This window comes from Rhinolophus sinicus, linkage group LG15 (genome assembly GCF_036562045.2).
Source record: "Rhinolophus sinicus isolate RSC01 linkage group LG15, ASM3656204v1, whole genome shotgun sequence".
Taxonomy (NCBI): Eukaryota; Metazoa; Chordata; class Mammalia; order Chiroptera; family Rhinolophidae; genus Rhinolophus; species Rhinolophus sinicus.
In genome coordinates, this window is record NC_133764.1 from 15,471,032 (window position 1) to 15,489,239 (window position 18,208).

At 36.6% G+C, this 18,208-nt stretch overlaps 1 protein-coding gene across 2 annotated transcripts in view; it reads left to right on the forward strand.

The window, feature by feature from the left end:
* YWHAE (tyrosine 3-monooxygenase/tryptophan 5-monooxygenase activation protein epsilon) overlaps nt 1-17,897 on the forward strand; it is a 41,134-nt gene extending 23,237 nt beyond the window's left edge. The window contains exons 2-7 of one of the 2 annotated variants that reach the window (XM_019755510.2): nt 5,721-5,920; nt 8,930-9,036; nt 9,681-9,887; nt 12,377-12,513; nt 15,265-15,309; nt 16,960-17,897. In XM_019755510.2, coding sequence (XP_019611069.1) covers nt 5,721-5,920; nt 8,930-9,036; nt 9,681-9,887; nt 12,377-12,513; nt 15,265-15,272 — 659 coding nt within the window. In that variant the 3' untranslated portion in view covers nt 15,273-15,309; nt 16,960-17,897. The remainder of the gene's footprint in view (nt 1-5,720; nt 5,921-8,929; nt 9,037-9,680; nt 9,888-12,376; nt 12,514-15,264; nt 15,310-16,959) is intronic. The other variant, XM_019755509.2, reaches the window with a different exon arrangement.
* The last annotated feature ends 311 nt before the right edge of the window (nt 17,898-18,208 follow it).

An 18,208-nucleotide genomic window follows, 5' to 3' on the forward strand; every position in this document is an offset into this window, starting at 1 on the left:
AGAGGTGTTAGTGGCATGGGAATATCTGCTCTCTACTGGGTATCTACTGGTGGGTAACTGAGGTGAAAAGGTATGTTCTAAGCAGGAATAAATCATATTTTAATGGATTAATAAGAGCTTGTGTCTTTGTTGTCATTGAAACTATCTTGAATCTGTTCTCCCTTCTCCTTGAATCTGTTCTTATAAAAGCAAATAGAAGGATCCCCGTACAGATGAATTCAAACAAAAATCCAAATCTGGGGCAATATGATTAAATCAAAACACAACTTGAGTCAGATTGCCTGTGTTGTAATCTACTGAATTTGATTTTTGAGCAAGTTTAACCTCTACATTAATTTGCTTGTATAAAATGAGGATAATACCTGCTTCAAAGGTCTGTTGAGAAGATTAAATGCATTTGTACATGCAAAGCATTTGGAACAGTGCTTGGCATGAGGTGTTTTATTTATAAATGAATTTACTGAATGAATGTGTAAATACTTCAAAGAGCAAAACCAAGAACCAAAGTTAAAGTCTGGGTGAAAAATATTTGACTCTTTGGGAGGATAGTCCAGTAACAAATAGAGGCAAACTGGTGTAAAGTAATGAATGTCTAACTAGGCTATTAGCTCACAGTGAATGGGAAGTGACCTGGAACCATAGCCCCCTTCCCTTTTTTTTAAATGGGGGAATATTGGGGAACAGTGTGTATCTCCAGGGCCCAGCAGCTCCAAGTCCAGTGGCTGTTTTCAATCTTAGTTGCAGGGGGTGCAGCCCACTATCCCATGTGGGAATCGAACTGGAACCTTGTTGAGAGCTCGTGCTCTAACCAGCTGAGCCATCCGGCCGCCCCAAAACAGTTTTAATCAGCATATTTAAGATGCCCTTTTTGAGTTGTGGGGATTATATGTCCCAGAGTTTCTGTAACAGTAGTGATGTTCAGCTACCCATTGTCCCCAAACTAACAGAAGTCCCAGAAATTGTATTTTATTGCCCAAACTTCATGTACCAAAATGCCTTTGCTTGCATCCGCAATAGTGATTTAACCATGAGTCGCAGTTCTCTGGTCATAAATTATGATCATATTTGCTGTAAACAGATTTGACAGTTTTCCCTGTCTCAGAAATGCTTAGATCACATTGATGAAATGGTTGCTGCTAAGATGATTTCATGAAATGCTAGTTGAGAAATTTATGTGAATATAATTGGTGTTAATCCTCTATTGATGGAGGTTTGAGGGTGTGGTCCTTCTAGACTGGATAAATCAGAGCTTTAACATAGTTTGTGGGCTGTGTCACAGTTCAGATCATGCTTCTGTTGCTGGTAAAGTGATAAGGATGACACCAGTGTCATCATAAGAGCTTCATTATAGTCATAATTTGTACAAAACATTGATTGTAGAACTTTTAGTGGTAGTAGGAAGGCTCTTTCCTCTTCTAGACTTTTGCTACTCCACTATCCCTTAACCTGCTACCTTCAGGAATGGGGAAATTGCTGAAGATGAAGAGGAATAGTTGGGGTTTTACAAGTAACCCCTACAACTCAGCAGTAAAAAGGCAAATAACTCAATTAAAAAATTGGCAAAGCATATAAATATTTTCCCCAGAATATCTACAAATGGCCAAGGAAATGCAGATCAAAACCATGAGATACCAACCACTTTTATACCCACTTGGATGACTTTTTTTAAAAAAAGGAAACTAGTGTTGGTGAAAATATGGAGAAATTAGAATCCTCTTACATTGCTGGTGGGAATGTAAAAATGGTGTAGCTCCTATTAACACGTTGCGTACGGCGGGGTTTAAATCCCTCGTGAAGATTCTCGTGATCCGTACGCAACGTGTTAAAAACAGTTTGGCAGTTCCTCAAAGTTACCATGTGACCCTGCACTTCCACTCCTAGGTGTTATATGTGTGTATGTATACACACACGCTCACACACATACATACACACGAGACTTGAAAACATACTAATGTTCACAGCAACATTATTCATAATAGCCCCCCCCCAAAATAAAGGAACTTCAACTGAAATGTCCATTAACTGATGAAGGGATAAATAAAATGTGGTGTGTCCATATATATAGTAAGTGAAGTATTGGTAGGTGCCGCACTATGAATGAACCTTGAAACATGCCAGGTGAAAGAAGCCAGTCATAACAGGCAGCATATTACATGGTCCCGTTTATATATCCATAGAGATGAAAAGTAGATTGATGAGTGGTTGCCTGCGGTGAGCGAGTTGTGGGTAACGGGAGTGACTGCGAATGGTTATGGAGCTTTTCTTTTTCGAGTGATGAAAATGTTATAAAATTGGTTGTAGTGACGGTTGTACGATTTAAACGGGTGAATTGTATGTGAATTAGAGATCAATAAAGCTGTTAATAAAAGTGGGTAACTGCTGCTTCTGTAGTTGTATCAGTCTTCTGTGCATTGTTTTGTGGCTTTCTAAATGAAGGGAATTATATACTTAACTGATTCAGGGATAGTAGTCTATATTGAGTCTTTTAAATATATTTCCCTCCACACTTTAAAAATACTGTTCTTTGTTGAAAAATTTTAAAGCACAGAAATTTGAAGAAAATCTAGACCATCTGGAATAGTTCCCAGAGACAGATCATTATTAAATTTTTGATGGGTTTAGATATTGTGTATAGTTTTCCCACATATAGTGTTGCAAAGTCCTACAATTTTAAAGAATTAATATTCTTTTTGGTGTAGCTAGGTTATTTTTTTCATTGTTTTTGGGGGACCAATTTAGAAAAGTGAATTAATGGTTTGCTTAAATTTTTTTAAATTTTCAATTACAGTCAACACTATTATACTAGTTTCAGGTGTACAGCATAGTGATTAGACTATCTATCTATCTATTTATTTATTTATTTATTTAATTGGGGAAGGGGAATAGGACTTTATTGGGGAACAGTGTGTACTTCCAGGACTTTTTTCCAAGTCAAGTTGTCCTTTCAGTCTTAGTTGTGGAGGGCGCAGCTCAGCTCCAGGTCCAGTTGCCGTTGCTAGTTGCAGGGGGCGCAGCCCACCATCCCTTGCAGGAGTCGAACCGGCAACCTTGTGGTTGAGAAGATGCGCTCCAACCAACTGAGCCATCCGGGAGCTCAGTGGCAGCTCAGCTCAAGGTGCCTGTTCAATCTTAGTTGCAGGGGGCAGAGCCCACCATCCCTTGCGGGACTCGAGGAATCGAACCGGCAACCTTGTGGTTGAGAGCCCAATGGCCCATGTGGGAATCGAACCGGCAGCCTTCGGAGTCAGGAGCATGGTGCTCTAATTGCCTGAGCCACCGGGCTGGCCCAACATTTATATAACTTATGAAGTGATCCTCTGATAAGCCTAGTACCCTCCTGGCACCATATATAGTTATTACCGTGTTTCCTCGAAAATTAGACCGGGTCTTAATTTTTGCTCCAAAAGATGCATTAGGGCATATTTTCAGGGGATGTCTTATTTTTTCATGTACAACAATCTACATTTATTCAAATACAGTCATGTCATCTTCTTCTGGAACATCGTCATAACGTGCTAAATGCCAGTGATCTGTCCAGTGATCTTAACTGGGGCTTATTTTTGGGGAAACACGGTACAATTTTATTGACTACATTCCCTGTGCTGTACTTTTACATCCCCGTGACTATTTTGTAACTGCCAGTATGTACTTAATACCTTCATCGTTTTCACTCAGTCCCCCAACCCCTCTCCCACCTGGCAACCACCAGTTTGTTCTCTGTATCTATGAATTTGTTTTACCTCTGAGGTATGTTTGATTTGTTTATTAGTTTTTGAAAACCAACTAGTAATTGTAGAAGTGAGCTTGAAATGAAACCCTTTTACTCCACTGGCCCTAAATTTAGCCTTTTTTCCATGACTATGGTTTTTCAAACATTGGATGTTTGAAATGAATGACTAGGCTCCTACAAATTGTCTTATCACCATATTCCCTAATATTCCTTGTTTTAGAACTGCATTTTTGAATATGCACTTTTAAAAATTAGTTTCAGGTGTACAAAACACCATAATTGACATTTATACCCCTCTCAAAGTGATAGCCCCTCTCCCCTAATCTACCCCTTTGATATGGTATATAAGCAGCTGTTACACTTCCACTGACTATTCTTATGCTGTACTCCACATCCTGTGACTAGATGTATATTAAAAACGCACTTTCTAAAAACTGCATTTTTCAGAACTGCTTTATTAGCTTTATTGAGGTCTAATTTATATACGATAAAGTATACCACTTTTAAATGTACAAATCATTGTTTTGATACATGCATTAAGTTGTGTAACTGTTACCACAGTAGAACAATTCTATTCCTCCCCCCACCTCAATTTTCCTTGTATTCCTTTGCACACAAACCCCTCACTTCACCCCCATACCCTGGAAACCACTTAATTTGCTTTCTGTCTTTATAGTTATGTATTTTCTATAACTCGATTCAAGTGGAATCATACTGTCTTTTTTGGTCTGTTTTTTTCAGTTAGCATGAAGTTTTGAAATTCATTTTTATTCTTGAGTAGTATTCCATCATATAGACAGACAATTGGGTTGTTTTCATCTTCTGGCTATTAAGAATAAAGTTGCTGTGAACATTTGTGTAAAAGTGTTTGTGAATATACATTTTTATTTTATTTATATTTTTATTTTTACTGGGTAATACCTAGGAGTGGGGTTGCTGATTCTTAGGGTGTTGGATTATATAAGAAACTAGTGAACTGTTTTTCAAAGACATTACATCTTAATATTTGTATTAACTGATATTCCTGAAACGATAATTTTTTAAAACAGGTATTTTCCTGGGATTACACGTAATTTAACATACCATTAAGCAGTGTTTCATAAAGTCACCGTCTGCGTCATACCTTAAGGTATGCTTATGCTTAGAGTGTTAACGAATGCTATAAGGGTGCGTGTTAAAATGCAGGCCCGTGGGTCTCATCACCGAAATTCTGAATCACTGAAGTTGGAGAGCCACTGGTAATACAGCATTTAGTTTTCTCTAAAAGCATAGTTTTCATTAATGTATTTATTCAGTTAGTGTTTACTGAGCAGTTTCTGGTTCTTCCTTTACATTGTGTTACCTATTTTTTTCCCTATACTTGGGGTCTCCCAAGGATTATCTGGGCCTCTTTCTTTGCTTGCCACCTAGTGGTAACAAATGGGAACCATCAAGAGTTTTGCCGATGAATGAATTCATAGGAGGTGTGCAGTGTCCTGAAGGAGGAAGGATGGGAACATCCAAAGATAATAACCAAATGCTCAGTACATGTTTGCTATGTGAATGAATTCCCCTTCCTCCCGTAACTCTTATTTGGGAAACATACTTTATCTGTATTTGGAAATAATTTATTTGTAAGAAAATACATGTTAGATAGAGCCTGTGAATTTGTAATCTTTGTCTTAAACTGCCAGCTCAATTATTTTTACTGGGAAATAAGTAGGTGTGTGTTCCTAGTTACCTTATTTAATATGAGAGAGAGGCTGCCAAACCATACTATATACTACTAGGTACTGTTTGAAGTTGTTCTGATTCCATACAACGTATAGTTCAGATTCTCTTGTTCTAGGCTCTTAGTTTACTTTCTTTTAGTTTTTTACTCACGTTAGTTTTTATTGTATTTTCACTAAAATTTTTTTATTTTATATTAGCTTAACAGAAAAAAGACCTACTGAAACGAGATATGTTAACAAAACTTAGTTTTTGCGGTCTATTTTATTTTCTTGTATAGAAATGGTGGAATCAATGAAGAAAGTAGCAGGGATGGATGTGGAGTTGACAGTTGAAGAAAGAAACCTCCTATCTGTTGCATATAAAAATGTGATTGGAGCTAGAAGAGCTTCCTGGAGAATAATCAGCAGCATTGAACAGAAAGAAGAAAACAAGGGAGGAGAAGACAAACTAAAAATGATTCGGGAATATCGGCAAATGGTGAGATTGTCGTATCCTGGATATCTTTAAAGAAAGGTGCCTTAGGTGTTGGATATTTTAGATCACAGCGTAGTATACACTTGTTGTATATGTGTAATAGATATTTTATATTTTAATGGACTTGCATCTTTTACTCACCTGAATTAGGAATTACAGGCTATATAATATTTCAAGACAGAGGTGGAGAACTTTTTTCCCTGGAAGCTGCAGAGAGTGGTGTTCAATTTTGAGCAGCGCACAAGTGAAAAACTAATTTAATCTTTGTTTTTATTGTTGTAACTGCAAAATACTTCATAGAGTGATTTGAAATTACCACTCGGCAATTTAACAAATATTTGCCTCATACATGTTTATATACATTTATATAATATTTTTCTTACTGTGGGTTTTGGTCCAAGAGGTTTGCTAGCCATTGATATTGCATAGTGGTTCTCAATCAGAGGGTGGTTTTGCTTCTCAGAGGACATTTGGCAATGTCCAGAGACATTTTTGGTTGTCGCAACTTGAAGGGTGCTCCTGGCATCTAGTGGGAAGGAGGAGGGATGCTGCTAAACGTTGTTCTGTGCATAGGGCAGCCCCCCGCAACAACAGGTGATCCCCAAATGTCAGGTGTGCTGCTGTGGAGAAGCATCCTAGACGAAGACGTAGGTATATGAACACAGTGCAGCGAGGGAGATTACAGAAGCGGGCGCCAAGGAGCGTGGGAGTGCGCTCATCAAGGGGAGGGAAAGGGAAAACACAGGTGACTATCTCCAGCTCTGCTGGAAACTCTTCTGAGTGGGAAGATATTTATAATGTACGTAATTGCGCACGATATTGTATTTAATCTTTAAATGACCCCTGTAAAGGGTAGGTATTACTCCAATTTATAGACGGGAAAACTAAGGTTCTGAGTGCTTAACATATCTGAACGATTAACAACTTGATTAACTTAACTCACGTAGAAGCTTGGTGAGCTGATCTCACTGTGACCATTACCCTCAAATATGTTGGAACAAAGAATATAGATTGTCAGACAAGTTTGGTGTCTCAGAGGGGTGAGGAAATGAGAAAGTTGAAAGTGAAGAAAGAGAAGTCTTGTGTTAGATGTGGGATTTGGGCTAATTAGGAAAGGAAATGGGAAGTAGAGAGGTACTGATAAATTGGGAGATGAAAGATTCAAGAGGCTGAAGGTCTTAATGAGTCCCTAAGTAGGAATAACAGGAGTAAAATAACTAAAAAAGGAAGTTATAGTCCAGCAGTGAAATGTTAGAATTTAAGACTTCTAGGATAGAGGAGCCACAGTTAGGGGTACTGACAAGTGAAGGTCATGGAGTTGAGATCAAGGAACTGTGTTGAAAGAAACATGGGTGATAATACTTTGGTGTGATTCCAAGAATTGGAGAGGTAGGCTGTAGGTACTCAGTGTGGCTGCAGGGCCTACAGATTCTGTTGATGACAGAAACTGAGAAATTAGAACCTAAAGGATGAGCTTCCAAGAAGGAGGGGTTTGGAGTAATAGGAGAGCAGTTATACCGAGTCAGTGAGGACCTAAGAAAATTCAGAAATCTTCCTTCTCCTAGAGCAAGCTCTACTTTAAAAGCCACAGGGGAGGTAGTTTATTCAGGAAAGAGCTATAGTTTCATTTAGGGTCAGGATAAGATCATAGGAAAGGAGAGAGTGGGAAAATTATTTACAAAGGAAAGTAGATTACAGAGAGCATGAGAAGAACTTGGGAAAGGTTCAGCAGGGTCACTGAATGAATAGAAAACGAGGAGAGCAAGATATGAGGTCAGACAATGAAGATCGTGAACTCATCCTAGAAAAAGTGCGACATACCTCATTGCTGAATATCACTACGATCACCTTCGAAGTACTCCCCTTGGGAAGCTATGCACTGATGCTAGCACCTAGTCCACCCTTCAGAGCAATTTTGGAACTCTTTCTGGAATGGCCATCAGAGCTGTCGTCGTATTACCCTTGATGTCCTGAATGTCATCAAAATGTCTTTCTCTATCTTCAGGTATAGAAAGAAGTCATTGGGGGCCAGATCAGGTGAGGAGGGAGGGTGTTCCAATACAGTTATTTGTTTACTGGCTAAAAACTCCCTCACAGACAGTGCCCTGTGAGCTGGTGCATTGTGATGCAAGAGCCATGAATTGTTGGTGAAAAGTTCAGGTCGTTTAATTTTTTTCATGTAACCTTTTCAGCACTTCCAAATAGTAAATGTCATTAACTAGTTAGTATAAATTCAAAATAATCCCTCTGATAAAAAAGGTTAGCAACATGGTTGCAACAAGTTCGCGAACTTAATTGTCAGACTTAGTTGTCAGACTTCGTGTATATTTATGTGTGTGGGGGAAGTGGTGTGCTTTTTTGGCATGAAAAATGAATTGAGATGAGAGGCAATATTTATTTTGGTATGAAGAGTTTTGGTGCCACGACTGGCTATGGATCTCTACCACTAAAGTGATTGACTGTTGAGCATGGCAGTGATTAGGAATCTGAGCACTAGAGGCAAGCAAATTGCATTGGTTTGAATTTTTATTCCACCCCTTGTAAACTGACGGTAGGCATGCGAACTCCCCTGGTTCAAATCCTAGCCCTGCCTCTTAAGTTCTTTAAGTTGGTGAACTTGGGGCAGATATCATAATCTTTGTTTTCCAATGTAAATGGAGTCAATAGTTGTTACCTTATTTAAAAAGTTAATATAAGTGCACAGCACTTAAGAAGTAAATTAGTGTTACTCTTCTGTACCTGAGCTATGAATTCATTTTTTTAAAAAAGCACTTAAAAAGAAAAACCACGGAAGAATACATAAAAGTGAAAAAAAACAACACTTAAGTAATAGCACTAGAAAGAAGAAAATTTCTATAACCTCGAGGCAACTTTACTAAGAGGAGTGGGTGGGGGTTTAGAAAGGAATGCATACTCTGTTTAATATGGCTCTCTTCAAAACGAGAGGTAGAATGTGTGCTAATTTATATAATTTCTTAGACATAAACACTTTTTGACCTTTTTTTTCCCCAGGTTGAGACTGAATTAAAGTTAATCTGTTGTGACATTCTGGATGTACTGGACAAACACCTCATTCCAGCAGCTAACACTGGCGAGTCCAAGGTTTTCTATTATAAAATGTAGGTTCTATATTAGAAGGCAAAATGTCAGATTAAATGTTGGCCTTCTTAGAATCATTTTTTCTATGTAGGTTTTCAACTTTAAGAATAGTTGTTTAATGTTGTAAGGATAGTTATAGATGGGAGGAGTAATTCTCAAATTAATTTTTGTATACTCATTTGCAAATTACGTGCTAATGAAATATTACTGTTGAATTTAGATGGTCACACTATTAACTGTAAAAATGTGCTAAGGTGTTTGCTTTACCTATTTACATTCATTTACCTGTGGGGTTCCCCCAGCTACTGCAGTGCTTACCTAGTTTAATCTTAACATTTTTATACAGAAGTTTTATTTCATGATTAGCAAACTGTTGTGACATTCTTTGGAACCACTTTGGTATTTAATTTTAGTCTATGAAGTGATAACTTATTTCATTTTAAGATTTTTCATTAATTTTTCTTAAGATTTTGCTTATGTTTGGCAATCTGAACTCTCTAAGGAGGAAAACTAAATAGATGAGTCAGTCATTCCTGAAAAAGACTTTTTAAAATTATTTAAGTATACCTGTTGATTGTTAAATCTCTTTTACATAGAAAGTTTTTAAGTTTATTTTTCATTTAAAAAGCATTATTCCTAATTCTGTTTTTTTGTTTTGTTTTAGGAAAGGGGACTACCACAGGTATCTGGCTGAATTTGCCACAGGAAATGACAGGAAGGAGGCTGCCGAGAACAGCCTAGTGGCTTATAAAGCTGCTAGTGATATTGCAATGACAGAACTTCCACCCACGCATCCGATTCGTTTGGGTCTTGCTCTCAATTTCTCCGTATTCTACTATGAAATTCTTAATTCCCCTGACCGTGCCTGCAGGTAAGTCAAGAAAGAATAAAAGCTCTCATGGTGAACGTGAAAAAAGTTACAAAGGAAAAGAGCTGTTTGTTTTTCTGTCTCGTTCCCTGGGACCGCCTTTGAAGGTTTGGCTGTGTAATAAAGAATTCTTTTGGCTCTCAGTGAAAATATTTTGGATAATGTAAAAACAGACCTACCTCAATTCAAGACATACTTACCTCAGTTCACTAGGATAGCAGGATAATTATGTTGATAGGGAAAAATTTTATTAGTAGATTAAAAAGAATTTCTAACTTATTAAGAGAGGGTGAGAGAGGAATTAGAAAATTGTCTTCATTTTTGTATATTAGCTTTCAGTCTTTGCGGGTGTATTTTTAATATAGTAATGCTTATGCTCTTATACGTACCATTTTGTATTTTACATTTTTAAATAGTTTTCTATCTCATTGATGTATTAAACTATTCCAAGTTTTAATATAAATAACCAACTTAAGGAATATCTTTATGCACATAGGTTTTTACTTTTTAAAAATTATGGTGAAATATACGTTATATGAGATTTATTATTCTAACCATTTAAAAATGTTCAACGACACCACTATATATTTCCAAAACTTTTTTATCACTTGAAACAAATTATAACCGTGAGACAGTAACGCCATATTTCCCCTCTCCTAAGCCTCTGGTAATTGCTGAGTTTGGCTAGTTTAGGTAGGTACCTCATATAATTGGAGTAATACACAGTTGACCCTTGAACAATAAGAGGGTTAGGGGCTCTGACCTCCCCCTGCACAGTGAGAAATCTACATTAACTTTTGACTTCTTAAAAACTTAATTGCTAATAGCCTGCTTTTGACCAGAAGTCTTACTGATAACATAAACAGTCAACGCATATTTCGTATGTTATATGTATTATATACTGTATTCTTACAATAAAATAAACCAGAGAAAAGAAAATGTTATTAAGAAAACGATAAGGAAAATACATATATTTTACACATACATGATATTTTCTTAATATTTTTATTGTTTCTAGGCTATGTGTATGTGGTTTGTGAGTTTTTTCAAATTGTTGCAGATCTCCAAAATTTTTTCTAATATACTATTCATTGAATAAAAATTATGTATCAGTGGACCCATGCAATTCAAACCCATGTTCAAGGGTCATCTGTATTTGTCCTTTTTGTACGTTCAGTATTCTTGAGTATGTAGGAACCAGCTATTCCATGAAAGAGATTTTCCTAATGTAAGGTGGATTCATTTGAATGCAAACCATTATTCATCTAAAAACATTCTAAACGGCTAGTTGAGTTTGTCCAAATAGATATGTCTTAACTGAAGATACAGCTATATGTTTGGTTTATAGTATTGGTTGAGTCTTTCATTGTCATTCTCCAGTCTAGCTGTCCCATACATGGGTGGCTTCAGACAAGTCACCTCCATGCCTTTGCTCAGGTTTTTGCTTTAATCTGAAGTGTGCCATTTATGCTCTTTTCCTATCCATTAAATTAGTTCAATTTTTTTTTAAAAGATTTTATTGGGGAAGGGGAACAGGATTTTATTGGGGAACAGTGTGTACTTCCAAGATTTTTTCCAAGTCAAGTTGTCCTTTCAGTCTTAGTTGTGGAGGGTGCAGCAGTTCAGCTCCAGGTCCAGTTGCCGTTGTTAGTTGTAGGGGGCACAGCCCACCATCCCTTGTGGGAGTCGGAGTAGAACAGGCAGCCTTGTGGTTGAGAGCCCACTGGACCATGTGGGAATCCAACCAGCAGCCTTCGGAGTTAGGAGCATGGAGCTCCAACTGCCTTAGCCACCGGGCCGGCCCTAAATTAGATCAGTTATGACTTCCCCATTTGTTCTGCTTCTGGGTCCCTGAAACACTTTGTTCAGAATAGCCCTTCATTCTTTCATAATAGTTATTTATGTGTCAGTCCTCTATTTCTAGATGTTTAAAGTTTATTGTGGACTCAGATTATGTTTCTTTGCTCTTTTCTGTTCCCCACCAGTGTCCAGTATTCACTTGTGCATAGTACACGGTTCTCCGTAAATGTGGATTTTGTTTCTTTTAAATTACAGTAAATAACTTATATGATTACTTTTCCATGGGTTCTGTATTGTCCCTTTTTTTTGCTTCCTTTATTTTTTGAAAAAATGCTTTTGTGTTAAAACTATTAAATAAGTGAGCTATTGATTAGAATTTGGAAATACCTTTATTCATGTATTTTGGTGGTGCTTTAGTTTGGAATTTGGTCTATATAATCTGTTTACTGATAGGCTTGTTATAAGCACAGTAAGAAGTGATGCTCCAAAAGTTCCACTAGCTCCAAAGTTGATAGATTACAAAATTAAGTAGAAAGTTAATTTTCCTTTATTTCAACGCCTAAATCCAAGTACTCAGTGTTACTATTATATACTGTGGGATAATTGAAAAAAAGAGTGGTATCTAAATGTCATTTCTAATTGTTTCTGGACTTGAGCTTATTTTTGTAATACATTTCTGTAAATACTTGCAGGTTGGCAAAAGCAGCTTTTGATGATGCAATTGCAGAACTGGATACGCTGAGTGAAGAAAGCTATAAGGACTCTACACTTATCATGCAGTTGTTACGTGATAATCTGACACTATGGACTTCAGACATGCAGGGTGATGGTAAGGAAACTCCGAAGTCTTTCAGTTGTTGGCTCTTACTCTTAGAAATTCCTTGGTATTTCTTCACGTCAGGCTGCAGCTTAGATTCATAGCTTATCCTCCAAACTATCAAATTTTAATTAGTGCCTTTTCAGGAAATGATAGCAAAGTATAGTCTTCTGTTTTGGGCTATAAGATGGCAAAGTAAAAAACCTGTTTGGAAAAGGAGATCTTTTGTTAATATTTAAAGATTTAAAAGTTTTGCCTCTAATTAATAATGTTTGCTAAACTACCTCTTCTCTTACACTGTGTTTTGAAAGATGGAGGAGAGGAAGCAGGTCATTTTTTCTCTTCCTCCAGTTCAATTTTAGGGGTCTAAGGTCATGACCACTGCTTTGGCTGAGTGGTATTCTTAGCTTAAAATTAGGTGGTATTAGGAGACATTTATGAAGCATCTGGAAACCTTTTGTCTAAAACATGGAATTGTTCCCTTTGGATTCTATAGAGCAAACGGAATGTCCAGCCCTTAGGTCCTATTTAAGAGGTCTGGTGTAATCTGTTTTTATTTTTTAGAGTTTCCAATAGTAAACAGTTACTAAAGTAGTTTATAGAATTTAATCTTATAATGGGGTGGAGGGCTTAATGTTTATTCTAAATGTAAAAGCCCAACATTTTTCACATTTTTTTTACTTTTAGAGATTTTATTCTGCTCCTTTCCAAAGAATCATTTTCAACACAATAGATGATTGAGCAGGGGGAGGACAAACTAGTGCGATGTGACCATTATGAGATAGTATCGTTTTACAGTTGGCGGCGGTGGTGGTGTAGGGAGTGGAAACAAAAAGTTTGTTGTCAGTTTTAGCTGCAGGTCATTTCAGGGTGCGTTCCCCAAATTGTAGCATGTTACAGTGTTTGAGGCTAGGTGTAGTCTCTGATGGTCAAACCAGCATATTGTACTGTGTTTGGAAGCATTATACTTTTTAAGGTACCTCTGGAAATGGGTATCAAGGCCTCGTATATTGTCAGTTTCCTTACTCTAGAAGGATAGAGTCAGGTTTTAGACTTAATCTTGGGTTATGATGCTAAAGTGAGAATTGGGTGACTCAGTTTCTAGAGCTCACTAGCTCTATGCAGTATTTAGATATTTAACTAGGATTGGCTTGAAATATGTAGCATGTGTGACCTACTTGTACACTTTTCCAACAAAGCCAGATGGAACCACAGATGACTTTTCAACACAGAACTTCATGCAACCACTACCAGTCTGTGGGACTCAAAACCAATTTACCATCTCTAAACTAATGATTTAAGGTTCCCTCTAGCTGTAAAATTCTATTGTATTCTATAACAATAACTGCTAAGAAGAATTGGCCAAATAGCTGTGGACTCGTCAGTCACTCTCAGCTCAGAGAAGACTGAGGGGATAAAAGGAAAGCATGTGGAGAGTTTGGTAAGCGGTATTGACCTAATAAGTAAGCTATACCCCTCTGACCTCTGGGGACATTTTTTTTGAGGGTAAAAATAACAGAAGATGACCTGGTTGATATTCTTTTTTTTAACATTTGGTGCCAGCTCTTATAACTAAGTTGTTAGATTACAAAATTAAATAGAAATAGTTTTTTTTTTTGCTACTGCTATTTTTGTTCACTGATAACCAAGAATTAATCAAAGAAAACTTGGTGTTATTCCATTTTTATACAGAACCAAAGGTACTCCTTTTCTTGGTTATTGTCATTTTATGAAATGAATCATTTAAAAATAGGATATTTTCTTTAAACTACTTATGTTTTCGTAGTTGGGAAGGTTCTTTGTCCAAGATGTTTTTTTAAAAACATTTAACATATTTCTCTAATCCTGAAAGTCTTTTTAATCTAGTGAAATCTAGTTGCTTCAATTCCTTATTATCACTTTGTAAATTGAATGGTTGGTTAAATTTGATTAAAACAGACTAATTTTCGTTTAAGAACTTTGTCACTAAATATTGGAATTATGAAACATAATTTAACGCTGGAAAATCCAAGCAGTTTCTTGGCATTTTAATAAAATTATCTGAATTTACAAATTGTTGAGGGTAACTAGAAAATTATTTTCTGGTTTTTCTAAATGGCGTAGTATTACATATTTTATTAAATTGATTTTGTGACTTAGAATTAATGTTGAGTATAGAAGAATTTCGGTCATGGAATTGGCAGTTTTCCAGGATGTTACTTGAGTTTAGTTTAAGGATTATTAGATGGTTTTCTCCTTTTTTACTTTACTGATTGTCATGAAACAATTTGAATTGAAGATTTCTAAAGGAAGAAATGTATGTGGTTCACAAGCTTTTACTTATACACTGTTAATGTGTTTTTAACTGCAGAATATGTTAATGTCTGTCTGAGTGTGTTTGAACATAATTCTTTAAAGGGCTCACTACTTCTCATCAATGATTTCAGTCCTTTCCTCTTAACCTGTGATCAGAGGACTATTTCATACACAAGTCTACAGAGAAGAAATGTGTTCTCTCTGCCTGTTCCTCCTCCAGAATCTAGAAACAAAGAAATACATATCCAAGAAAACCCTTTTTTTCTCTTGTATACCTTTTAAGAGGATATCCTCTTAAAGGTAAAAGAAAAATCATTTCTTAGAGTGAAGTTTTATACAAAGTAAAAAGACCAAAATCTGACTCCCTTAAATCATCGATGTTTTCCTTTGTCCTGCTCTCTCGGTTTATTTTTCTTGTAATGTTGCTTTCATGTGATTGTTCTCCCTCCCTTTCTCCTTGCAATATAGATTCCTAAAGGAAAATCCAACTCTTCCTTTCCTAAAAACTACTTTGTAAGTCATTATCATGGCACAGTGAATTCTGCTTTTAGTTTTGGTTCTTCACTAATCATGCCTGCATATCATCATCCTTTTGCTTACAAAACTGCCTGTTCTACATTCCAGGATGCAAAACTTTCTAAGACATTCATGATCTTGCCCTTTCCCACCCACCCCCACCTCCACCCCCAACTACCTCTTGTTGGGTGTGATTTACCTGACAATATTTTTTATGCCAAAGTTACTTGGAACTTTTGGCAACTCATGTTTGCTTATGAGTGAATTAGAGTGTGCTCTATTGTTGTATGTTAACCATATTTGGTCAGTGTATTGCTGTTAAAAATGAGAGTGAATGTTCTATAATTTCCTAAGTTTGAATACATTATTGTTCTTTGGGGAACGAACAGTTGGGTGGTCCATCATTTTTTTTCCTCGATAAATGGTTATTTTTGTCTGTCTTTGCATGTCTTTTTCTATATAAGTCAAAAATTCTTGTGTACCTCCAGTACTTTTTTAGTCACATATCAATGTCAAACATTTTTATCACAAAATTTTAAAATGACTAAAACTAATCTTTACTTAACCCTTGTTGCTGTGACAGCATTTATTCTTTAGCATATGAAGGTCTTTAAGACTGCTAAAAGCATTCCTTAGGGTAAATGCTTTATGTCTGTAGGCAGTGAGGCTCAGTGTTATTTGTCCATTCTAATTAAGTAATTTAACAAGCAATATGAATGGATGGATTGTCTGAACTGTCATTATGCTTGTTGGATTGGTTCGTTGATTTTTCAATTTTGATTCAAACTAGTAATATGTAGGGATTATAAGTGATTTGTTAAAGCACAAAAGAATGTAACTTTGACCTGTTTTCATTTTTTAGTGAAAGCCTGCCTGCATGCTTCTTTATTATGGCTGACTTATTTAATGCTTATTAATAGGTAAATGAATAGGCTGGCTTTCTGTTGCATGTCACAGTGCAGTTGAAACTCTTTAGGCTAATCATGTTCAAAGGGAAAAGACAAATGGCATGAGAAAACTGGTCCAAATGCCCTTCTTTAATAACCTCAGTGGTCTGGTTTACTTTGAACATGCTGTTTCACTCTGGCGTGAGAAATCTGGTTATGGTTTGGTGTAGCTGGCCAAGATACAAAATATAAAATATTCACAAAAGCAAAACTTTCCTTCTAAAACTCTAGAAGTCCTTTGGAGCATTTTATCGCTCAGTTCTCTATTGAAGTATTTCTGATATGCAGATTGTGGGTAAATTAGATTTTACAGAAAATTGTAAAATACTCCTGATTCTTGAAGAGGTGAGGTTATTGAGAAAGAGTATTTTGACACAAGATACATGTGAAAGCTTGAAAATCATTTGAATAATATGGTTACTTTGGCTGTCTACTTGAAGAGCTTGTTTAGCATAAAAACGACTTTTACTATGCGACAGTTTATTTTTTCATTATGACTATTGACCATTTTAGGACCTTGACCCAGCAGCACCTGTTGGCTTAGGTATCTCAGGATGGTAGAAGTCCTCTGCTTGTCTGTGTTTAATACCAATTGTAGCAAACATCAGGAGTCTTTGTGCTTGGAATGATACCTTTGTTGATGACCATGCCAGCCTGCATTAGTCAGTGTGAAATAATTAGCTGTCATTCTTCTTTGCAGGTGAAGAGCAGAATAAAGAAGCGCTGCAGGATGTGGAAGATGAAAATCAGTGAGACATAAAAGCCAACAAGAGAAACCATCTCTGACCACCCCACTCCTTCCCATCCCACCCCTCCTTGGAAATTCCCCCATTGTCACTGAGAACCACCAAATCTGACTTTTACATTTGGTCTCAGAATTTAGGTTCCTGCCCTGTTGGTTTTTTTTAAAAAACAGTTTTCAAAAGTTCTTAAAGGCAAGAATGAATTTCTGTGGATTTTACTGGTCCCAGCTTTTAGGTTCTTTACGACACTAACAGGACTGCATAAAGGCTTTTTCAGCATTACTGTATTGTCTCCTGCCAGATGTGGCAAGATCACCATTAGAAATGGAAATTGCATTTGAAAGCCATTAGGCTTCTAGGTGATGCGAGCATCTAAGAGAGAGGTTAATCACACTATAAAGGCATATGTGGTATCAGTTTTCCCTTTTCTAATTGTTTAAATGAATTTTATACCAATGTTTAAAACTAATTGAGAATTAGCTTGAGGTGGTTAAAGATTGTTTGGGAAGTTTGCTGTAATGGTTTTGCTGTAAAAAGTGTTTCAAACTCTGCTGAAATGTTGCTGAAAAGCATGGTGCTGGTAACAGTTCAACAATCCGTGGCTGCTCATTCTTGCCTACTTTACTCTCCCTCTGAAGCAGGTTAGCATTGAAGGTGGTATGGAAAAGCCTGCATGCGTGTTCAATTCTTTGTTTCTTCTCCTTCCTTCTCTCCTGCCCCCCCCTTCCTTCGCTCGCTCAACCTCTTTTGTTCAGTATGTGTAACTTGAAGCTAATTTGTACTACTGGATATCTGACTGGAGCCACAGATACAGAATCTGTATTGTTCTTACTGAAACACAGCATGGAATTAACATTAAACTTAAATAAAACAAACCTAAATTAAAAATGCCAAATATTATTGCGCCTCCATCCTTTATCTTTCTAAAATAAAATCTCTAGCCTAAACACATTGATGGTATTATTTGCCTGAATCTGAAAAGATCGCTTCTCTCTCTCTCTTTCTTTCGTAAATCACTTGTCTGTTTCCCAAAGATGATGTATATTTTTTGGGGGGTGGGGGTGGGGATCTGTAACCTGATTGTGAAGAACACTAAGTGTAGTCCAAGTCAATTCATTACCTATCCTGTCTTCTAAACCAAGTAGCAGCACCGTATTTATTTTAATCATTAAAGTACAAATGTATATTTAATACACAGTGTAATTA